At 41.0% G+C, this 25,460-nt stretch overlaps 1 protein-coding gene across 1 annotated transcript in view; it reads right to left on the bottom strand.

Moving 5' to 3' along the window:
• Positions 1–3,621: 3,621 nt before the first annotated feature.
• Positions 3,622–25,460, bottom strand: part of vwc2 (von Willebrand factor C domain containing 2) — a 43,218-nt gene continuing 21,379 nt past the window's right edge. The window contains exon 4 of the mRNA XM_061690442.1: positions 3,622–4,308. Within this exon, the coding sequence (XP_061546426.1) occupies positions 4,157–4,308 (152 nt within the window). The 3' untranslated portion in view covers positions 3,622–4,156. The remainder of the gene's footprint in view (positions 4,309–25,460) is intronic.

Raw genomic sequence — 25,460 nt, 5'->3', positions numbered from 1 at the left:
TTATATACTATAAGTCCATGGCGTCATGGTTGATTTTACTGCTGTGTGACATTATCCTTATACGACTTGACCTTACCTGGACCTTGTCGTTCCATCCTCATGAAGACATCAATTTGCGGCGTTTTAATTGCAGAGGCAGAGTTGGCTGGTTGCAATAAAAGCGTAATGAATTTCATCAGCAACAGTAACATGATCGGCAATGGTGCAAGCAAAGTAGTGTATTGTGGCCAGAACAGGGCAGGAGTCTATTTACGGAGTAGCAGTGTTGGAAAGAGAAGAGGCTAATCCTTTATGAGCGTCTCTGACAGATGTGTCCAATTAATGGCCTGTCTGGAGGAAGACTAGTTTAGATGCATACCATCTAGGGAATATCACTTCAAAGTGATAGAGACTCACTTTTGATGACAATTTTTGGTCAGATTTAATCAGACTGTCCTTATTTAACAGTCATGTGCTGAGACTACAGTTCATAAAGTGCTATAATAAGTAATAAGTAATTTTCTCAGGGAATGGGTTAGGTAATGTTAAAGTAGCAGTAAGGAGCAACTGTTTTTATTTTGCTTTCGGCCTCTGCCTTGAGAGGAGCTCAATTTACAGTTCACCGTAAAAGTAAAAATCAAACAAAAACAGAAAATGTTTTTTTCCCGATTAAGACATGATCGGAAACCAAAGATGTTAAGCCACACACACATGTAAATGTGTGTTGCCACACATTTACAAATAAACATTATAAAGTAAGTGCCAACACCGGCGTTAACCAAAACCATATTGTAAACCACTCAAGCAGGTGAGCTGTTGTTGCCACGGCAATCACAGCGACATTATTTTCCATACCGCATTACAAACCAGTGTAATGATTTTAAAGTCATTTTTAGGCCATTGGTTCCCTGCTGGGGGTGCTTTCACAATAACGTGTTGGGGTTGTGAAAACTTAGGTGCAAGAACAAGACAAAGGTTAGGTGATCTAAATAATGTTAATGAGTTACTTATGAAACCAAGACATAGTTTGTACAATGATCTAAGTCGATGGTGCAGTTCAACAAAACATACAGTATTTAACACTTTTTAACGCTAACCCTCCAACTGGGAAATGTTGGACTGAAGAGGGTAAAACATTCCACTAACATGTACCACTCCTATGCGTGAGGACATTTTCACTCCTTTTTGAATGAATGAATTTGGTTTGAGAGGACAGTCAGAGAATCCGCCACATTATCTCTTACAAGAAACCGTCGTAGAGCTGCGCCACCTCTCCCCGACTGCTCAGAGTAAAGCCTGTCTGCTTGCATGTACATGCATTTAGGCTGATTTGCCTGGGATCCCGCTGGCAGGCTCACAGGCACGTTTCACTGCTGGAGATGTTACGCCGTTGTCTGGCAACCCCCTGGATCACACAGTGGTGCTGCATGGCCGGCGCGTTGTAAAGTGTGAGTGCACCATGCTGATCATGCAAACGATAGCTTGTAAACATAGAAACACAGCATGTGCATTCATTGATAGCGGCCTGCCCTTCAGTGCCTCATTACATGGACTTGTTATGAGGCATCGTTTTGATCTGCTGGCCGAGGGCGTGCCAGACACATGCACTTATTACTTCCCATTTTAAACTGCAGAAAGCAACTATAAACTGCATGTCGAATGTGTGAGATTTAATTTCGAAAGCTGGATGTATGCTATGGATCAATGTGCCGGTTTCTGATTTAATGCTTGTACCCGATGGTTTTGACTGCCTGTTTATACTGTACGTAGGGCTTCCATTTCAAGTGACATGAACTGATTTGGTGCCACGAGTCGCTGTTTTGTGTGTGTAATAATAATATACAGCTTGACATGCGAGGAACACATGCAGGTTTTACATCAGATATTTGAAACACATGAGAAAGCATCACTCACATTGAATTTAGCCCAGTGTTAGTTGGTCAGGGCCTGCTGTGGCCAGTGGAGGAAAGGGTGGCTTTCTCTCAGGGCCTCTTTGGATTCTGGTCTTTGCTTAGGATCTTTCCTTTCCTATCTGAGTGACATGACCCAGAAGTGCTGGGAGGAAAGTTTGTTTCAACTCTAAAAATGCTAAGTAAGGTGCCTCAATGCAACTTTTAACCCACCTTTAACATAGATTATTTCTGGCCAACGTTTAACGGAAGATACCCCTGATCTTTTATTTTATATTTTATATTTAAAGCAAGTTTACCAAGTCCACGTGGAGACTCTAGAGAAGAGAAGCAAAAGAAAAAAAAAACTATTATGGAGAAGAAACAACAAATTCTACTAAACAATAACTACAGATATCAATATTAGACAGTTTCATATTAGTTATTTTCATAGACAATCTGTGTGAAATAAACACCACAAAGATGCATAGATCGAAGAAGCGCTTTTTGCAGTCCATCTTCAGAAAATAATAGTTTCACGCTAGCGACGTCAGCATTAGTTGCCGCAGCGTGATGACGTTTGACCCTCAACATCCTAGATGCATACACACGCACACACACAAAATACATGTAAACTCGCTGAAGACTAAACATAAAACTGCTTCACCACCACAATCCATCCATATCTGAACTGGACTACACAGGGGAAAAAATAGGTCCCTTGAACCATGTAGCTTAAAGGTCCCATATTTTACTAAAACATCTTTTTCTAGTATTTGGGATGTTGTATTGGCGCTATGATGCCTCAGTAAACGTGAAATATGAATTAAAATCATCCAGGAATTCCTGAGTTCAAGATGTTTTACTACCGAGAGGCCTGAAATCAAGTCATTCGAATTTCTCGAGCTTATCTAGGTCACTAGCGAAGATTTCTGCCTACCTCTGTGCCCCCGAGCCAGCGCTGTCAACATAACAAACACGTGTGCTCTCACAAGTGGGTCTTCTACACGGAGGCAACCAGTCAGAGAAAAGGGGGTGGTCTTAGCCAAATATGGACAAAGCGGATACAAAACTGGGTCAAACAGAAGTAGCTGTCATAGGGTCGTTTTATGGACACTCGTATGACAAGAAAAAAAAAGGTGTTGTTTTAAATGAAATTGACACTTTTACACTAAGTTCATCTTAGAGAGTCACTCTATGAATAGCCAAAATATGGGACCCTTTAAAACTAGCATTAAAGAGAATAAAACCACATTACTTCTCCCAACCTGTAAGCTAAAAAGAATAAGGAGAACTAAAAAGTCATGGTGGTATAACACCTTTTTTTCCCGATGCACTCAAAATTACTTTCAAAGTACATACAGTATTGTAATGAGTGCTTTTACAAAGGATTAACATCGTGCGGACAATAATTTGATAAAAAGTTAATGTTTTTAATTAGACATAATCCTTTATAGCCTAAAATGAAACATGCTTACTTTACAAATTGTTTCTGTTCATCTTTGTCACATTCAGGGATCTCCCAAAATGTCACCAACTCTAGTGATATTTGACGTCCATGTCACGACTACACGGAGGCCAAACATTTCAGGCATTTAGCAGTCTGTAAACAAGCCTTGGGGTTTCATACAGGCTGATCAGAAGCATCATGCAGGCACCCGCAGCGCCACAGACTTCCATTTATTTAAAACAGGAAACATACAGACTAAGATACAAAAAAAAAAAAAAAAGTACTTTTAAAATCAAAGCACATTTGAAACATCCAAACAGACTAAAGTACATAGTACAAGTCAGAAATAGTCAAGTCAGTTTTAATATCACTTTTAGCGCCGTATTCGATTACCTTGAACAGCAAAACCCGACAGGTTACTTCAGACTGAGACGGCTGCTCGTCTGAACTGTGGGGAATAGGTGTCAGGATTTGTCAGAATTCCGAGGATGTCAAGGTTTCAGCTTTAGAAGACAGCTGCGTGTGTTCTATACATTCGCTTATGTTTCTTTGCAATCAACGAGGCTGATTATTAAAATACAGAGCCTATAAAAATGTGTACCGAGTTCAGCATAATGACATCTCCACAGTATTTGTATATATTCATGAATAATTCAGTACATAGATAAATAAATATTCTATGTGCGGATTATAAATCTTAATAAAAGCCTTTGCTAAGTACAGACTCCAAATGCTGAGCCGGCTGACCCTGATGTCCGGAAGTCTGGGTGAAAGGCCAAATGTTCACATGGACGGGCGCTGGTGTTGCATGCCAATGTTCATCTCACCATGCCGGTCTCTAACCGCGCTGGCATTCATTCTTACTGCAGGTGGCCTGGCGTTCGATCTGCCAGGTGCCCTCTTCGTATGTGCAGTAGCAGATTGTACACTCATCGATCTTCACCTCCCGTCCGGCTGGTATCACTGTTGTGTCTGCAAAGCAGTTGGGTCCTGTTGGCACAATTCAGAATGGAAAATGAGAATAGCAAAGGAATAGACAGAATGCAATGAATAACAGCGGCCACAAAAAAATCGAGTTACAGTGTCTGTGTTGAGGGATTTCTATCCAAAGTTAGTTCTGTTATTGAAGGTTATTCAATCCCTTCAAGAGACCACCATGGTCACGGTCTGATTCGTGGAATGAAAAGTTATGCAGTTACATTCAAATGTAAGACATTTCTAAAGACAGCCAATTAACAGAATGATTACAATCAACCACTTCTGGGGTCTTTTTTATACTGTATACACTGAATGTTTCCCGTATTTAAACACTTCCAATTTGTGCTGATTTTGTAGTTATGTTTGGCAATGTGTCTGCTTACTTTCCCTTTGCAACTCAAATTCAGATTTAAGGCTTTTCAAAATCTAAATCTAAAAGCTAAAGAAGTTAATCGATTAAAGATTTTACTTACAGCAAATCTCCGCTATTGGCAAGGGACCGGGACAGAGTCCGTTTTTGTAGGTAATGGGGACTATATATTAAATATGATACCTTCTTTGGGCCATTTGAAGCCACTTCGGAACTTAACACTTTCTGAGACACGATTGTTCACATCCATTGCTTCTGATTCGTCTACATGAACTTTATATCATGAACAATATCCATACCTAGAAAGACGTTGTTACACACATGGTAGAGTTGATATGGAGTTTCTTTTCACAAGACATCATCTGCCCTTAGTGATATTTTGTTCTGTTTATTATAATCTCTTTAATGTTATCGGCATATCTAATAAACTGGGCCAGTGGTCCAACACTAATAGTGAACAACAGGATTGATAAAGAGCAGCTTTGTCTGCATCCACATTCTAGTGCGAATCTCAATTATCTACAGTATATCCATTAACCTTGACAGCTGTTTGTACCCAATCAATTAAAATATGACCAAGTTTACACTGTTTTAGCATTTGAAGGCGGTACTGCCAATACGCGATCGAATGCCTTTTGTGAATCTAAGGTAGGGATGTGCAAAATACAGCCCACTGGTAATTGAGGCCCACTGTTCTTTTTTTGCGGCCCGCGGCTTGTACTAAAAATAACATCTAACATAGCCCGCAACCCTAATTTTCCTGGTCTAGATATATTGCCATGTGGTGATTTTCCTCATCGCTAACCTCCAAAGGGACTGGATGACAAGTGGATTCACTATGCGCATAGATCTCGCCATTTGGGCGTGTTTGTTTAACGGCATTGTTGTTGAACGGAGCGATCCCTCTTATATATATATATTTATATATATATATACCACTTCCTGGCTGTCATTCGCAAACGCCTCCACGTTCTTATAATACAGCTGACAGTCGATTGTGGAATATTTAGGAGCGAGGACATTTTACAACTGGACCTGTTGCACAGGTGGCATCCTATCACAGTCCCACGCTGGAATTCACTCAGCTCCTGAGAGTGACCCATTCTTTCACAAATGTTTGCGAAAACAATTGCAAGCCTACATGCTAGATTTTATACACCTGTGGCCATCAAAGTCATTGGAACACCTGATTCCGATTATTTGGATGGGTGAGCGAATACTTTTGGCAATATAGTGTTATCTATTCATTGATTTAACAAATGTTTAAGCCTTGGTTGATGTACGCTCACTCTGTGTGCGCTATCACCTTGAATCTTGTTTGTCATGTCTCCTTTGTGTATTTGATAACCTTTACTGCCCCTTCTGTGTCAATACTTGTTTCTTTGTGTCCTGTTCCTGTTAACCCATTCCTGCCTTACAGCTTAGCAAATTCTTTGTGTGTTCAATGGTTTGTGCCTTATTAATTTGACCATTCATTGTTTGGACATTTTCAGTCATTATCTTTTTAATATTGTGACTCATAATTAGAACTAATAATTGGACTTCAGATTGTTCATCTCTCAACGTGAGCCTTAATAATACACGCAAAAAATGGAAATTGTTGGTACCCTAACGGCAGAGAAGGAAAAACCCAACACCTGTCGCTGAAATAACTTTTACGTTTAGTAGTGGTCGGCACATCTGCCTCACAGTCCAGAGTTCCTGAGTTTGAATCTAGGACTCAGGCATGTGTTGAATTTGTAATTTTTCTCGTGTTAGGTCAATTGAAGAACTGTTCATAGGAGTAAATGTGAGTGTGAATGGTTGTTTCCCTGTACAGTACCTGCCAAGCAAGTGACTGGAAACCAGTGCTGTGTGTACAACGCATCTCACCCAAAGTAAGCTCCAGCTCATCTTTGCCCTTTGTAAGGGACAAGAATGATAATAAATGGAAGGACGGATAAAATTTACTTGAAACAAAACAAAACAAAAGAAAGAAAAACAGGCATTATTATATTATTATTTTTGTGGTCGAACAGATTTATTTAAAAAAAAAAAAATAAATGTAAAACTTTCCTGGAAAAATCTTATGGTACCCTTAACGTAATATGACACGTTTAGACCCCACGAATCGTGACCAAACAACTGTCACGGGTTTAAAGGTTGCCTTCTCCAGACACCATGAGCTCCTTCCACAGATGATCAATTGGATTTCGATCAGGGCACTTCAGAATAGTCCTATGATCTTCTTCTTAAAAATACCCAAGAATCGCTGTGCTTCTGCCCCCATGAAGGACGTTGATTAAGCTAGGCATGCTGCCTGTGTACAGATGGATCTTTCATCCATTACGATAAAGGTAATGTCGCTCGATAAAACAGGAAAAAGAAAAGTTAATACAGTACGGAATATGGATATTCAGGAGTGGAGGTGAGTAGAGAAGCCTAATATTGTACTCAAGTACTGTTACTTTTGAATTATATGACTGAAGTAAAAGGAAAAAGTAGTCCTCCAAGTAATTACTTGAGTAAGAGTAAGAAAGTACTCAGTGAAAAAACTACTTGAGTACTGAGTAACTTATGATTTATTTTTGTAAATCAGAGTATGAACATCAAATAAAATAAAAATAACTAAATAAAATATTAATCTGCAAATTCAGATATTGTTGAACAATATCAGATTGTTGAACAATATCATTTAATCTAAAACAAAAAAATATATAAAATAAAATCTTTGTAAAACAACAAATGAAGGCAAATTCAGCTTCAAGAAATGGTCTTATACAATATTGTTTCTACTTGTTAAACGATACTGTAGGCTCACCGGGCATATTACAAAAACAGGAACAAGGGTGCAGTGGATATAAAAAGTCTACAGACCCCTATTAAAATGCCATGTTTTTGTTTACTCTGGCAAGTAAAATTCCTCCAAAATGTTACTTGAGTAAATGTAACGGAGTAAATGTAGCGCGTTACTACCCACCTCTGCTCAGGAGTCACCGACTTGGTGCAGACGCTTGCTGTAAAAATAGCTCACCAAAGATGGGACATTGATAATTCCTTGGAATGTTGTAGAAGTAATCATTTGAAAATGTAAACACTGGAGATTTATAGAAATAAAGTGCAGCAGAGGCGGCACGGTGAGCGACTAGTGAGCACTTCTGCCTCACAGTTCTGAGGACCGGGGTTCGAATCCCGGCCCCGCCTGTGTGGCGTTTGCATGTTCTCCCCGTTGCCTGCTTGGGCTTTCTCCGGGCACTCCGGTTTCCTCCCACATCCCAAAAACATGCTTGGTAGGTTTATTGAAGACTCTAAATTGCCTGTAGGTGTGAATGTGTTTGCGAATGGTTGTTTGTTTATATGTGCTCTGCGATTGGCTGGCGACCAGTTCAGGGTGTACCCCGCCTCTCGGCCGAAGATTGCTGGGATGGGCTCCAGCACGCCCGTGACCCTAGTGAGGATAAGCGGAATGAATGAATGAAAAAAATTGCAGCATATTGATAGCTGTTTTCTACCTTGTTAAATCATTGTTGCTAATTATTGTGAGAAATCATTTATAATGATAATTTCATTGTCTTCACATACATGAATATCATTACAACAACCTAAGAAGTAGCTCTGTTTCAAAAAGATTGGGAACCCCCTGCTCCATGGTCAATTCTTCTTTATAAGTGTATAAATGGGACTTAAGGACAGATTTCTTCTTAAGAATGATTTGTGAATGAGGCCCAATATGTGACTATTGCACACATCTAAAATAACAACTAAAAGGTTGAACATCTTTGAAATCCTACATGCAATAGTGCATCCTCAAAGGAACTCCAGCTAGAATAAATGTTTTACGGCTCTTTAGAGACATTAACAGTTCAAGGGTGTAAAGACTGTATTTCCATTTTGAGTTTAGCATATTATAAGTCTATAATACAATAAAGTATATGTATATATATATATATATATATTTACCCTGACATTACAGCTAGCTAGAATGCAGTCTAAGACAAATAGACCGCAAGAAGCCACAGCACTCACTAAGAGAAAAAAAATGCTCTCTAACTGGGCTGTTCCAAAATTATGTTATGGTATCCGGATAAAAAGGGCAGGAAAACAATGTAATAGATACAGAAATATAAATTCTTGCGATAAGGTTTTGTAATACTGTAGGTGCCCTTTTCTAACCAGCAGTAATCAGAAGCAAACCAATACAGAAGATATTTAAACAGGATGCCTCAGTTTTCACCAGGGTCATTTAAAAGGTGGAATTTACACTCTGACATTTCCCCCAAATAGCGATGAATCATCCAAAGGATCCAGATCTGCTTCTACTTTAGCTTTTCGCTTCCATTAGCAGGCTCTTGAGAACATTGAGTGGCCGCCTCTGTTTTATACAGAAAAGGATTTTCCATTTAGCTTCAGATTAGTGAGCCACATTTGTTTTTTACTATAATAATCTAAAACATTGAAAATGGACCTATTAGGGTAATGGGGAAGGGCGGGTGGGGGGGTTTGGGGAAATCTCTTAAAATAACTTTAGCGTCTCCCAAAGACTGACTTTTAAATGACTGGGTCGTCATACTGCTGGCATTCAATTGAGCATTAAAGAGATAGGAAGGATCCGTGGTTTTTAGTTCACATGAAATAGACGGCACACATGGATAGAAGCCATATATGAACCAGAAAGGCACCTACACAATTGGTTTTAAATTAAGACACTGGTGCTTTCTGTTTAGATAAGTCTCGCCTCGGCCATTAATAACTGTTTGCATGTAAATTGATTGAGTTTGCTAAAAGAGATGCTGTGTTGGTTAAACAGTGAGCAGAAATAAATGACAATATTTGTTCTCACTTTATTAGATTGCTGTTTCTTTTTTTAAATTAAATGCCTTTTTAATTTTGCAACTGATTCCTTATTACTCAGTGCTTTTATTATCTTCTTTTAGTAAATAAAAAAATTATAAACGTAAATAAGGCTGCTTTGTGGGGGCAAAATTGTAACAATAGCATCACACAACATCTTGTCAGTATGAAGTCCCTCTATGTATTTAAGTGTCATCATCTGCCACTCCAGACTTCCGCATGCAGTACCACAGTTCCTTTCTGGGTACTCTGTCATAGGCTTTCTCTAGATCTACAAAGACAATGTAGCTCCTTCTGACCTTTTCTGTGTCTGAGTCTAGCCTCCACTACTCTTTCCCATAACTTCATTGTGTGGCTCATCAATTTTATTCCTCTATAGTTCCCGCAGCTCTGCACATCACCCTTGTTCTTAAAAATGGGCACCAGCACACTTTCCTCCATTCCTCAGGCATCTTCTCACGCGCTAGAATTCTATTGAACAAGCTGGTCAGAAACCCCACAGCCACCTCTCCTAGATGCTTCCATACCTCCCCAGGAATGTCATCAGGACCAACTGCCTTTCCATTTTCCTCCTCTTCAATGCCTTTCTAACTTCCCCATTAGCTAATCATTGCCACTTCCTGGTCCACCAAACTTGCCTCTTCTACTCTCCCTTCTCTCTCATTTTCCTCATTCATCAACTCCTCGAAGTATTCTTTCCTATCTATCTAGCACACGACTGGCACCAGTCAACATATTTCCATCTCTATCCTTACTCACCCTAACCTGCTGCACATCCTTCCCATCTCTATCTCTCTGTCTGGCCAACATGTATAGATCCCTTTCTCCTTCTTTAGTGTCCAACCTGGCATACATGTCATCATATGCCTCTTGTTTGGCCTTTGTCCTATGTCTTTTCACCTCCAAGACATTCTTAGCCCACTCTTCTTTTAAAATAACCCCGACTCCATTTCTCTTCCCATCTACACCATGGTAAAATAATTTAAACCCTGCCCCTAAACGTCTAGCCTTACTGTCTTTCCACCTGGTCTCCTGGACACACAATATATCAACATTTCTCCTAATCATCATGTCAACCAACTCCCGAGATTTTCCTGTCACAGTCCCCACATTCAGTTCTAGGATCTGTGCTTTCCTCTTCTGTTTCTGCCAAAGAACCCACTTTCCACCGTTTCTTCTTCTTTGACTTCGACCCACAGTAGCTGAATTTCCACCGGCGCCCTGCAAGTTGATGGCGCCGATGGCGGACGTTGTTAACCCGGTCCACGACTAATCCGGTATGGAATTCTTTGGATGAACGCTCATATTTGTTTGGCAAAGTTTTAAACCGGATGCCCTTCCTGACGCAACCCTCTGCATTTATCCGGGCTTGGGATCGGCCTACAGTTTGCACTGGTTTGTGCCCCTCATTGGGCTGCATTTACAGTAGGTTAATTGAAGGCACTAAATTGTCCGCAGGTATGTGAGTGAGTGTGAGTGTGAATGGTTGTTTGTTTCTATATGCCCTGCGATTGGTTGGCGACCAGTTCAGGGTGTACCCCGCCTCTCGCCCAGAGTCAACTGGGATAGGCTCCAGCACACCCGCGACCATAATGAGGAAAAGCTGTACAGAGAATGGATGGATGGAAGGAATATTCATTTAAAAATGTAAACGTTTTTGTTCCGCTTTCCTGAAATTGCCTGAAGCACAACTATAGCTGCAGGTAGCAGAGAATGTGCTAAATAAATAAATACAAAATAATAAAAATAAATACAATTTCTACAGTATATAAATATTACACACTGCGTTAATTAAATTCTGAAGCATTCCACAGAGGGATTATTTTATAATTTTGGATAAAATTGGTTTCAACTAATGGAAATGTTGACACAAGAACACAGTGTTCTTTGAAGGTTGATGGTCACTGCCATCAAATGACAATTATCTTGCCAAACCATCAATTCACCAGATTCCTCTTTATACTTTTGTTGCTGTTTTGTTTTTCATTATTTTTGTATGAGGGAGGGTGTTTTTGGATGGCTGTTGTTTCCTGAAGATGCTTTTGTCTTCAACCACGGGGAAGAAAAAAAAAGAGCCCATGAAGCATCCATTATCTCCCCAGCTACATCACAAACTATAAACTCGACAGGAATTGGTTCTCGCAGCATCAGGTATGGCATAACAATGGCCATTTCTTGGACTAACAAGCTCTCAAGCTGCTGTGTTATACATTACAATGTAATTAGGAGGCTGAAAAATGAGGAGTCCTTCTGCTGCAGCTGCCGCATTTCATTGGGTGTCAGCACCCAGAGGAAGTGCGCTGCGAGCACATCAATCAATGTGAACAGCCTGTCAAAATGTCAGCCTTAGCACATTCATAAGTCCTTTGGATGCCAGCATACACGCTCGTGGCAGAACAGCTCTTCCTATGGCTGCTGTCCTTCCTGATTCATCATCATTAGGGTTATTTACAACAGTTTCTCAAGTAACGTGTATCAAAGATTTTCATGGACAATAATATTATAAATCAACCTTCAAACTTCATCTTGATTACAGTCTGTGAACCACTCACACTCACAGTTGGTGCATGGATTGCACATTCATTTGTACCACTCTTTTATTCTTTTTTCATGACATCATGAATACACTGGCCTCCTCTGCATAACGCCGTCTTTTCTTTGCAGCACACTAGGTACAACAACAGCTTTTCAAGCAACACTCACAGAGACAAATGGACTGTACATATGGACCCAGACTTTCACTATGGTTTGCTAAGAGGTGACAAAGGCAGCATGTGAAAATTATACGCCATTAGCACCTATAGCTTGAAAACACCACCACATCATGTAACGGAAGAGGAGACCATCACATCCTATCATTCGAAAAAGTGAAAATCCGGAGATATCAATGATTCAGGGAGAAAACTCGCTGAAATCACTCATCTTAATGGACTTCTTGAGCGCATTTGCATTATAAATGCAGAATAAAAGTGGCACTGATGTGTAAAGATATAAAACATGAGAGGGACCAATTTCACAAAACTATGAATAAATGAATTCAAGATACAAATAGCTTAGAGTATCTGTATTCCGTTCAGCATAGAGTTTTCTTTTTTACGTTTTATCCAGCGAATTCATCTTTATGGATTAATCCACCAGGACACACCTTGCCTATCATAATCATTGTCCTTCTTGAGGCCAGAAACACAGACCTTTTCCAGTCATCATAAGGAAGTCCAGGTCACACTCGGACCATTTGAAGCCCATAATATATTTAATGCTTTGATGTCGTTGGAAGGGAGCTCGATCTCTCCTTGTAATGCAAAAGATCCAACTAAAGGGACACAATTAATTACAAGCCCAATTCCAATGAGTTGGGACTTTGTGTTAAACATAAATAAAAACAGAATACAATAATTTGCAAATCATGTTTGACCTATATTTAATTGAATATACTACAAAGACAAGATATTTAATGTTCAAACTGCTAAACTTTATTGCTTTTAGCAAATAATCATTAACTTAGAATTTTATGACTGGAACACGTTCCAAAAAAGCTGGGACAGGGTCATGTTTACCACTGTGTTACATCACCTTTTCTTTTAACAACATTCAATAAAGGTTTGGGAACTGAGGACACTAATTGTTGAAGCTTTGTAGGTGGAATTGTTTCCCATTCTTGCTTGATGTACAGCATCAGCTGTTCAACAGTCCGGGGTCTTCATTGTCGTATTTTACGCTTCATAATGCGCCAGACATTTTAAAATGGGAGACAGGTCCGGACTGTAGGCAGGCCAGTCTAGTATCCGCACTCATTTACTACGAAGCCACACTGTTGTAACACGTGCAGAATGTGGTTAAGCAGAGGCGTCCATGAAAAAGACGTTGCTTGGATGGCAGCATATGTTTCTCCAAAACCTGTATGTACGTTTCAGCATTAATGGTGCCTTCACAGATGTGTAAATTACCCATGCCATTGGCACTAACACAGCCCCATACCATCACAGATGCTGGCTTTTGAACTTTCCGTCCATAACAGTCCGGATGGTTCTTTTCCGTCTTTGGCCCGGAGGACACGACGTCCACAATTTCCAAAAACAACTTGAAATGTGGACTCGTCGGACCACAGAACACTTTTCCCCTTTGCATTAGTCCATCTTAGATGAGCTCGGGTCCAGAGAAGCCGGCGGCGTTCCTGGGTGTTGTTGATAAATGGCTTTTGCTTTGCATAGTAGAGTTTCAAGTTGCACTTACGGATGTAGCGCTGAACTGTATTTACTGACATTGGTTTTCTGAAGTGTTCCTGAGCCCATGTAGTGATATCCTTTACACATTGATGTCGGTTTCTGATGCAGTGCCGCCTGCAGGATCGAAGCTCACGGGCATTCAATGTTGGTTTTCTGCCATGCCGCTTACATGCAGTGATTTCTCCAGATTCTCTGAACCTTTGATGATATTATGGACCGTAGATGATGAAATCTCTAAATTCCTTGCAATTGTATGTTGAGGAACATTGTCCTTAAACTGTTCGACTATTTTCTCACACACTTGTTCACAAAGAGGTGAACATCTTTGCTTGTGAATGACTGAGCAATTCAGGGAAGCCCCTTTCATACCCAATCATGGCACCCACCTGTTCCCAATTAGCCTATTCACCTGTGGGATGTTCCAAACAGGTGTTTGATGAGCATTCCTCAACTTTCTCTGTCTTTTTTGCCACCTGTCCCAGCTTTTTTGGAACGTGTTGCAGCCATAAAATTCTAAGTTAATGATTATTTGCTAAAAACAATAAAGTTTATGAGTTTGAACGTTAAATATGGTGTGGTGTCATTTGCAAACTTCAGGAGTTTGACAGCCAGGTGCGTTGAGGTGCAGTCGTTTGTGTAGAGAGAGAAGAGAGGACACGTCCTTGGGGCGCCCCAGTGCTGATGGTGTGTGTAGATGAGATGGTGTCCCCCAGCCTCACCTCTTGTGTCCTGCCCATCAGGAAGCTGTAAATCCACTGGCATATGGCAGGCGAGACGCTGAGCTGGAGAAGCTTGGAGGAGAGGAGTTTGGGGATGATGGTGTTGAACGCAGAACTGAAGTCCACGAACAGGATACTCGCGTAGGTCCCTGCGCTGTCGAGGTGTTCTAGGATGAAGTGCAGTCCCATGTTGACTGCATCATCAGCGGACCTGTTTGCTCGGAAGGCAAACTGCAGGGGGTCCAGCAGGGGACCTGTGACACTCTTGAGGTGGTCCAGCACAAGGTTTTCAAAGAACTTCATGACCACAGATGTCAAGGTGACAGGCCTGTAGTCATTCAGACCCGAGATTGCAGGTTTCTTGGGGACTGGGATGATGGTGGAGCGCTTGAAACAGGATGGTACTTCGCACAGTTCCAGAGATCTATTGAAGATCTGAGTGAAGACTAGAGCGAGCTGGTCCGCGCAGACTTTGAGGCAGGATGGGGACACAAGGTCTGAGCCTGCCGCTTTGTTAATCTTTTGTTGTTTGAAGATGCGTCTCACATCCTGTTTGCAGATGGTCAACGCAGAAGTCAGAGGTGTGATTGTGGTCGGTGGTGCGGCTGTGTGGGTGTGGGGTGTGGAAAGTGTCCTATTCAAATCTGAAGTAGAAGCTGTTTAATTCGTTGGCTCATCTACTATTGTTCTCTGCTTGGGGGGATCGTCACTTGTAATTGGTTAGCGATTGTAATACATGCCAGACTGATTTGAAGTCGTTAGCGCTAAACTGTTTTTCTAACTTTTCTGCATAGTTTCTCTTTACAATGTTGATTTCTTTAGTCAGCTTGTTTCTAGTGTGATTATACAGGGCCCTGTCCTCACTTCGATATGGGTCCTCTTTAGCCTGGCGAAGTTGCTTAAGTTTGGCAGTGAACAACGGCTTGTTGTTATTGAATTGGAAAGTGTCCAATTCAAATCTGCAGTAGAAGCTGTTTAAGTCGTCGGCTCATCTACTATTGTTCTCTGCTTGGGGGGATCGTCACTTGTAATTGGTTAGCGATTGTAATACATGCCAGACTGATTTGGAGTTGTTAGCGCAAAACTGGTTTTCTAACTTTACTGCATAGTTTCTCTTTGCAATGTTAATTTCTTTAGTCAGCTCATTTCTAGTGCGATAATACAGGACCCTGTCCTCACTTCGATATGGGTCCTCTTTAGCCTGGCGAAGTTGCTTAAGTTTGGCTGTGAACCACGGCTTGTTGTTATTGAATGTGCGAAATGACTTTATTGGTACACACACCTCTTCACAGAAACTGATATAGGATGTGACAGTGTCAGTATATTCATCCAGGCTGCCAGCTGAAGTTTCAAAGACACTCCAGTCTGTGCAGTCTAAAAAGCTTTGAAGTTCTATCTTTGTTTCATTGGTCCACTTTTTCACTGTTTTTACTGTAGGCTTCGCGCATGTCTGTATGTTGGTATTAAGTGAATTAAGCAGTGATCAGACGAGACCAGGGCTGCACGAGGTATGGCACGGTATGTGTTATTTAGCATAGTATAGCATTGGTCTAAAATGTTATTTTCCCTGATAGGATAGTCGATGTGCTGCTTGTATTTAGGGAGTTTGTGGTTGAGTTTAGCTTTGTTAAAGTCCCCAAGAATAATGAAGGGTGAGTCTGGGTGTTTTTTTTTTTTTCCAATTTCGTTTACTTGTTCAGCAAGCGTTAGCAGTGCGGCGTTCGTCTTAGCTTGAGGCGGAATGTAAACACAGTCGAGAATGAAAGATGCAAATTCACATGGCGAGTAGAATGGCTTACAGTTCAAAAACAGCGACTCTAAATGCGGGCTGCAGTGTGTGCTGAGCTGCATGATGTCGGTCCACCATTTTTCATGAATATAGAAGAATCACCTTTTATTGTCATGAACATGCATGCATGCACACAAAATTTGCATTTAAAAAAAACTATTCTGCATTTAACCCTTCACAGTGAACACGTTAGTGGAACACACTGGAGTAGGGGGTAGCTGAAGCGCCCGGGGAGCATTTCGGGGTATCAGTGTCTTCCTCAAGGACACCACAGCCGTGAGTCCAGGGGATGTTGGTGGAGGGTCCAGTCGTGGACTTGAACCTAGGTCCCCCACGGTGGCAGGCGATGATCTTAACCATTGGGCCACGCATACCCCGCCACCTTTTCTTAACTCCATGACGCAGTCTGCCCGGTGAAGATGGAAGCCGGAAAGCATTACGGCGCCATAGGGGACAGACTCACAAAGCCAAGTCTCCGTAAAGCACGGGGCAGCGGAACGTCCAAAGTCTTTACTGGTCTTTATCAGAAGATGAAGCTCATCCATTTTGTTGGGTAGGGAGTGTAGATTTGCGAAGTGGATCGAGGGGAAAGCCAAGCTTTGCTTTATTGCTTTATGCTTTATTTATTTAATGCTTCATTCTTTGACGGCTGTTGGTTCCGTGAGGCTAATTTGACCACAGCTCCTATTAAATATGCCATACTTGGTCAAATATACGTCGTCCATTCATCCGAATGCAACGTTAAGCTGCAACGGTTTAACAGCAAGGATGATATGTATCACTCTATATTCTTAAGCAAGCACATGCATAAATACATTCTGAGTGGTGCATGTGCACCAGCCCTTTTGCCCTTAATGAAAAAAGTGCACTTTTTGATTGAGCCCTATTTTTCATTGATCAGTAATAAAAAATAGATATATACCCTCTCGGTAATCAATTTTACCTAAACTGTTTTGATATACGACGGGCATTCATTTAAGTCTTTGAGAGAATTGTGCCCCTCGCTGATCTGTCGTGCACATATGCTCCTGTTTTGTCCCTCCCCCACCCTCTTCCTCTTCCTCCTCCTCCTCCTCTTGGCTCTCGACGGAACCAACCTTATCCCAGGCCAAGTATGCAATCTACTTCAACTTTGCCTTGGCATCAAGTACTTCCAATACAACGACTGTTTCTACAAGCAAAATCACAGCTGTGCCATGGACTCAGCAGTCCCCCCATTGTGGCCAATAAATACAAATCCCAATTCCAATGAAGTGGGGACGTTGTGTAAAATGTAAAAACAGAGTACAACTGTACTTTCAAATACACTACAAAGACAAGATATTTAATGTTCAAACTAATAAACTATTTTTTTGCAAATATTCAATCATTAAAAAAAAATGATAATTCTACATAGTAAGCATATGGAGAAGAAAAATGCTTAATGTCCATAAAATCCAAAATACAGGGGTTATCATTCTGATATTTTCAGAGGTTGAAGCGGGCATATGTAGAGATGTCTACATAAATTTTTATGACAACTGATTGCAGTTTTGTGATATAAAGCTACATTAAGATTTTTCTCTATAGTGAGGATATAGAGGAGTCTCCAGAATGTTCGATTTCACTGCAACCTGTGGCAACTAGTCTGCAGGAGACTCCAGGAGACGTCTCCGCTGGTTCGCCATCAGGTCGTCAACTAGTCTCCAGGCCAGTGGGACAGGGGTCTTACTGTAGGTATCCAAAGTATGCCTTAGTCAAATCTGCCAAGAGAAGAAGAGCCACGACACCAGAGTCTGAAGAGAGAAACGGGAGGCGAAATGTGGTGGTCCCCTACGTGGCTGATTTGTTCGAGAAACTCAGAAGGATTTTCTCCAAACATGACAGCCCAATGCATTTCAAACCCACTAACACCCTCAGACATAAGATGGATCAAGGACAAAATCCAGAGAAGCAAACTCAGCAATGTTGTTTATGCCGTGCAATGCCGTGGGGAGGGCAATGACTTCTACATCGGACACATGGCGCAGTATTGACAGCCAGCTTCGTCGGGTTTAGAATCAGTGGATTATTTGTATCTCAAGAAGAACAGACATTCCTACGAGGAAAACATCATCCAAATTCTGGATTGGGTGGCCCGCTGGTTTGAAAGAGGTGTAAGATAAGCCATCTCCATCAAACTAGAAAAGCCATCTCTAAACAGAGGAGGTGGTTTGACTGCATATAACAACATGCTGACATGTCTCCCCCCAAATTACCTCATTCTAATGAGCTGTTTTGCAACATGACGTGTAAACGATGGATTAGTATGCAGGATCACTAACCACACCAGGCAACAACAACAACCTATTGTTGATCACCCCCAGGGAACACACCCAATGAGGCATAAATAGGGAGACTCTACACCACATCTTGACCGAACAAGACCAGTCCAGTTGCCTTGATTCAACCTTTACAGAAGTCCAAGTTATAGGCTAACTAATCGTGGGGGGGCGGGGGGGGGGGGGGGGGGGGGGGTTTATAATGATTTATCTTGGTCTAACTTTTATCTATCACAAAAACCTGCCATTTGAACAGGGACCTTTTATAGCCACTGTTACTCCCTTTCATCTCCTTTGTCAATAGTTGTATTATTGACTGTATTGATTGTGTTAACAGAAATAAATAAGGGTTCCCTTTTTTTGGGCTTCAGCACCTGCCCCCAAAAATGTCAGCACATATGCCTGGTCTTAAGGCTTTATGAATGGCTTTGTACCTTTTACAGGAGCCAACTGTTTTCCGTATAACTGCACACATTAAAACAGAATAAGATAAAAGTAATATGATCTAACTGTTCTGCAGAATCTTTGTTGCTGTATTTGTCAGCATTAATTTGTCTGTGCAGCATCGGAGCCTCAGTGTCTCATTAAATTCATCAAAGTGTAGTCTCGTGTCATCAAATTAAGTAAATAGTTTCCAGTCAGCTCTTACTCTCCTTTTACTAGCTGGATGCAATTCAATTCTGGTAGTAACTTTGGTTATTTCAAATTTAAAATGTTCATTTCTTTAGTTTTGCAGTTGTGTTATAGTATCAGATACTCATTTCAATTCTTGAAATATTTCTGTAGACTTATGAGTTTATTTTGCTGCTGCCATCATGTCATTCATCAAATAATAGTTTTGCTTGTGTGTGTTCAAACAAAAGGCGCTATCTTCCAAGTGGTGTTTAAGATCCATATCTAAATACCTGTAAATAAAAGCGGAACTATTGATGGCGCAAAAGTTTTTCAGTCAACAGCAAAAATAATACGAATTTGCATTGGAGGTGATTGTGTGTGTGTGTGTGTGTGTGTGTCTGTATGCATGTAAATTAAATTTCTTATGTAAATTAAATTTCTCATGGTGGACGACTGGTTAGCACATCTGCCTCACAGTTCTGGGGACCGGCGTTCACCGCCTCCCGCCCGAAGATAGCTGGGATACGCTCAAGCAGCCCGCGACCCTAGTGAGGATAAGCGGTAAAGAAAATGGATGGATGTCTATATCTGATGTAAGGGAGTCATCAAATGGACTTACAAACAACCATTATAGTGTTGTTTTTTAGGGGAAAAAGTCACATCTTGATGAATCATAAATCTCTTAACTTAAATGAGCCTTTATTGCTCTTGGCAGCAGGGCCACCATGTCTCATATTGCTCTATTTGAAGTGATATTGGCTCCGGTTCAGACTGTTTATCACATCCCCCCAGATTAGTGCTGACCCTAATGTCTGGGTCTTGAAGAACATCATCTGTTTCCTTGTATGTTGCCATGGCGGTAACCTGCAAGAGTAAAGGACAGGCGAGATTGAAGCTGAGGTGATGAAGAGAGAGGCTTCTCTGATTTGAATTTCTTTAATTTAACATCCTTCAAAATCAGAACCTTGACTTTAAATTGAAAAATAGGGGATGGGCATGATAATTGATTTGTTGATTGATTGTTTGATCGTTGTCAGGACGCAAGGGTAGCAGCCTACGCTAAGAGACCGAGACAACCCTCTTCACAAAAGCTTCATCCACCTCTTCCGTGGAAATCATGAGGCGTTCCCCGGCCAGCCAAGAGACAGTGGGCCTGACACTAAAGGTTTGCAAATGCAAAAATAGGCGCAAACTTGATTGCTCACGCAAATAGATGTGGAATATGATCTAATAACAGGGCGTAATCAGGATTATGACTGCTAAAATTTGCCATGCAATTCATTTAGTGCGGTCTGGGAGGACTATTTTGCATCTTTAAATTTTCCGTCTGAAACGCAGGTACAAAGTAGTGCGAGCATAGCAGAGGCAAAATGAGAGGCGTTGAAGAAAATGTTTTCGCTCCTGTAAACCCATTAGAAATGCCAAAAACCAAAATTATTGTGTCCTATTGTCTAATCAACAATGCAATTTTGGAGTTTCTGAGTCATCTAAGGGCTGACTGGTCACAAGTACAAGTCATGACAAAACACCAATGAGAAAACTCCTTTCAACTCTGCATTTCCGCGCATCTGGGTCATTTCTGCGAACTGTGACTTGGCCTCTTCGAGAGCGGTTTTCTGGGTGTGCTGTTCCAGTTTTCAACGCAATAGTATGCAGGATGCACTTCAGACGAGTTAAATCAAAGAAAACAATGGCTTTTATGGAATTGGTGGTGTCCCCAAAATTGTCGAAGCAATCAATTTATTTTCTGTAACTAAATAATGTTTATTACTCTTCCACTAACACTTCCAATTCCATTATTTCAAACTTCATTTTGTACTTGTGGTTCTCTCCTAAATGTTTCATGGTGAAAACCATCATAACCTACCTAAAGCACAAAACCCCCTTTAAAATACGACAATCTCCACTACTTTCCGGTACCCTTTTCCTTCCACATCTAGAGTCTTGGCGTCACCTTGTTCAGGACCCTCACATTTGCACCCAGACTGCTGTCTTCCACCTCCACAACATCTCCAGACTCCGGCCATCACTGTCCCAATCCAGCACTGAAATCTCGGTCCGCTCATTTGTCACTTCCTGTATCGATTATTGCAACGCCCTCCTCTCTGGTCTCCCTTCCAAACTCATCAACAGGTTCCAAAACATCCAGAACTTGGCCGATTTAATGTGCCATTCGCAGTATTACTTAGACCTGCAAGGCTTAATCTTTGAGACACTCTTTATAGAGCACTTTTAAAAAGAGCCACATCTACAACCAAATGGTGTACATAAAGATTGAACATAAATAGAATACAAAAGCCATCATTGTATGGTGCAAGATCAGTGTTCTCACAGCTCGAGATGTTCTCAATGCCTGTGACATGAGCTTCATGACAGGATGCGGCTGGATCTGGGTCTGACCACCAAGGCCTTCGTCTGCCACAAAGTTCACATTGCACTCGACCCCCTTGACCACTCCAACATGTGGTAAGCCCAAGGGAAAGAGGGACCCATGTTATGTCTTTGGACTGTGCTAGGCTGAGCCCCACGGGTGCAGGCTTGAGAGGCAGACCCTGGTGACCCACGACTAGGTGAGGGAAAACAAGGTCCATTCATGTTATTCATCATAGGCGCGTTGCTTTGTCTGGTCCCTCACTTAAGATCTGTTTGCCCTAGGTGACCCTTCCAGGGGCATAAAGCCTCAGACAACTTGGCGCTTATGATCATTCTGACACACAAACTCCTCCGTCACGATAAGGTGTCAGCTCATGGAGGAGTATAAAAAATATGATTCTTGAAATGTGTATGTACTGTATGTGCTATAATGAACCCATTATTTCTTGTTTGTATCATATTGTCGACAGGTGTTCTTTTTTTAGAGTCACTCTTGTTAAATGAAACTTGACAGCATCCATCAAATGTCGGTCACAAACCTTTCGAGGTAAAAGGATTCAGGATGATCAGTAAAATGCAGAACCTGCCTACATTCACAGCTGTTCTTTGATATTCATGAACAACTGTCTGGGTGAGATGTCAGCAATACCTCGTACTTTCATCTTCATCCCCTGGCTCTTCCCCAAATGTCTCCATGCATAGTGACTGAATAACACATCTGAGCAGTGGGAGCTGCCATAGGCATCGATTTTGCATGCCTGAAAAGGCCACGATAAGGCCTGTGCATAATTGATAAAGTCATCAAACACAATACTTTATCGTATTTAGTGATAAACGTAATACAGAAGAAAACGCAGACTGGCTAAATCACACCTTGAATGAGGAATCTCATTTGGATACTGAGGTCTAATGTTTCACTCTTTCATCTACTGCATTTTGTTTCACTTTCTCAGCTTTTTGTGTACCATACTTTTCAACATCAGCACAGTTACTGTAATTTACTCAGTTAATCAATCAGTCAGTCAGTCAGTGATAAGGCTCCCCTGGGAGACTAATTTGTTATTTCCCTATTAATGAGGTGATCTTTTGATGTGACACATTTTCTACAAGCTATTAGCATCTGTCGATACTTAAACCGCATCTGCTAGCAGGGCGACAACTTTATGACTGCCAATAACCTTATTTTACACTAATTACCTAGCGGGACAAGTCGAAAGGAAAAGAAGAAGACTGTGTTGGTCGAAAGAGTTTTCCCTTCTCTGTGCCATGTAGAATTATATGTAATTAACACTAATTAGGTGGAATGTGACAGATGGTGATTGTCACCCTTGTAATTCCCACCTTTCAGGAAGCGTCATGAATAAAAGTGAAAATAAGTTCAGTTATGTCAATTTAAGCTCATAGATGACTTTATTCACTTCACGTGTATCAAATACATCCATCCATCCATTTTCCGTACCGCTTATCCTCAGTAGGGTCGCGGACGTGCTGGCACCTATCTCAGTTATCTCTGGGCGAGAGGCGGGGTAAACCCCAAACCGGTCGGTCACCAGCCAATTGCAGGGCACATATAGACACACAGGCACGGCCGGATTTGAGAACTGTGAGGCAGATGTGCTAATGAGCCGTCCACCGTGCCGTGCCGTATCAAATAAATATTGCAAATAGCTATCTAAGTAGCTCCTGTGTGGCTGCAAGGAGAATTACAAACCTGAATTGTCTTTATTTCCACAGCACTGTAGCAATTAACTTTGACAACAATGTCAACTGTTTTATTATTGTGTGGTTAGTCCTATTGGTTGTCTTTTGCTATTTGGCAACAACATATTTGCAATGATGTATTTTTTTTCAATGCTTTTACTTTCTTGTTGTTGTTTTTTACATGTAAAACACATTTAACTGTCTTTTTCTATTAAATGCAGTCTATAATCATAAAATACAGCATGTATTTATTCAGAATGTTAAAAGTGTAGTTGTATAGTTTTATGCTATTTTATTTTTCTGCTGTTTATCTATTTAATTTCGAGTGTCTAATAACTGTATAATTTTGGTCACAATTGTGATATAAATTTTTCATACCATTTCTTTTCTAGGTGGTTGTGGGAGATCAATGATGAATTATATTTTGATTTGATTTAAATTATGTTTCTGTTCCCTTAAGACAGGTGTGTCAAACTCATTTTTGTCGCGGGCCACATTCTAGTCACGGTTTCCCTCAGATGGCCGTTGACTGTGAAACCATATAAATGTTTAGTCACCTCATTCGTACATACAAATTGATGGACACCGAGTTTTGAAATCAGAAGTCAAGGATAATAGTTTGTTCAACTATTGTTCAAGTTACCATAAACAGAAAATGCTTGCAATGTCTCAACGCTACTATTTGTTGTTATTATTTCATGAGAATTTGAGCAATAATCATGGACGTTGACACAGATGATTTGCTTTCGCGGACCACATGAAAGGACTTGGCGGGCCAGATTTGCCCCCCGGGCCTCGAGTTTGACACCTGTGCCTTAAGACAATAAACCGCAAGTTACAAAAAGTGACGCAGGGACTGATATGTATTTCTGTATAAAACTATATGCATGCATACTTTTAAAATTGTCCCAACAAAAATGCCTGTGTTCTACACTTCATATTTATTATTCATTTATGCCACAGGTATCTTGTCACTGATTGTTCAGAAATATTTTATATTCTTAAATGATCCTATCCATCCATCCATCCATTTTCTACAGGGCTTGTCGTCATTACGAGCTGGAGCCTATCCTAGCTGACTTCGGGTGAGAGGCAAGGTACACCATGGACTGGTTGCTGGCTAATCGCAAGGCACAAATAACCATTTATGCTCACATTCACATCAATGGGCAATTTAGAGTATCCTGATGTGGGGGGAAGGTGGTGTACCAGGAGGGCCCGAGCCAATACTCTGTGTGAAGAACATGCTAACCACTAATCCACCGAGCTGCCCTTCGTCAATGTAATGCATCTACAGTATAATGTTTAGTTGTGTAACAGAGCCACAATACAGGTAATAATGATAGCGTGTCCCCAAAAAATAGGTATTACACTTTTTTGCAAAGATGCAATGATCGATGTTTTGGCTTTGGTGACATATCAGATGGTATTCAGTGTGAGGGATTGTACTGTTGGAAGAAAATGTGTATGATTTGATCATTTGACTCCAAATGGCACTGCGAATTTGGTACATGCTATCAGATGTACGCTACACAGAGTGAAATCAGCAAAATAGTAGCACGAAAAATAACAGGCTGCTCTTATTGTCATTTTTGTCAAAACTCGAATCCCTGCATTTTACATTTAGAACGTATCTATGTGCTATACTCTGGGGATGCTGAGGAGGTTGGTTAATTGTGTGTGTGTGTGTGTGTGTGTGTGTGTGTGTGTTTGTGTGTAAAAACAAGAACATCCATCCATGCATTTTCCGATCCGCTTGTAAAAAAAAATAAAATGAGAGCATCGAGAGAGACATGGCTTGGTCATTCTCCTACCCATTGAAGAGTCCGTGTCTGTCATGGTAGCAGCCTTATTTTTACCAGTGTATCCTAAAAATCACATAATATATAGACTTTACGCCGATCTGATCGGTGTGATCGGTATCGGACGATACTTAGCATTTTATGCTGATCGGCTTTCATGTCAATTCGCCGATCCGATCAACGACGTCCTCGATCGGCTCCGCACAAGACAAATTCCGTGTCGCTGTCGCGTATGAATCCAAAAGCTAGTTGATTTTTAGCCTTGTCACGTGTCTTGTGGCACAGTACTGTAACTATCTGACGGCCAATACAATTTTTTCGAACTTGTCGGTGAAAAAACACATCCTTGGCGTGGGGCTATTTTGCGGTGTCTCAGACAAACAACACTTTAGTTATTTGCAGTCTGTGCACAACTGAACTACGTCGTGGGGAACGTCCT

The sequence above is a fragment of the Phycodurus eques genome, chromosome 11 (genome assembly GCF_024500275.1).
Source record: "Phycodurus eques isolate BA_2022a chromosome 11, UOR_Pequ_1.1, whole genome shotgun sequence".
In the NCBI taxonomy this organism is placed as follows: domain Eukaryota; kingdom Metazoa; phylum Chordata; class Actinopteri; order Syngnathiformes; family Syngnathidae; genus Phycodurus; species Phycodurus eques.
The sequence above is the reverse complement of the archived record's forward strand: the minus strand, read 5'-3'. Positions and strand labels throughout refer to the sequence as shown.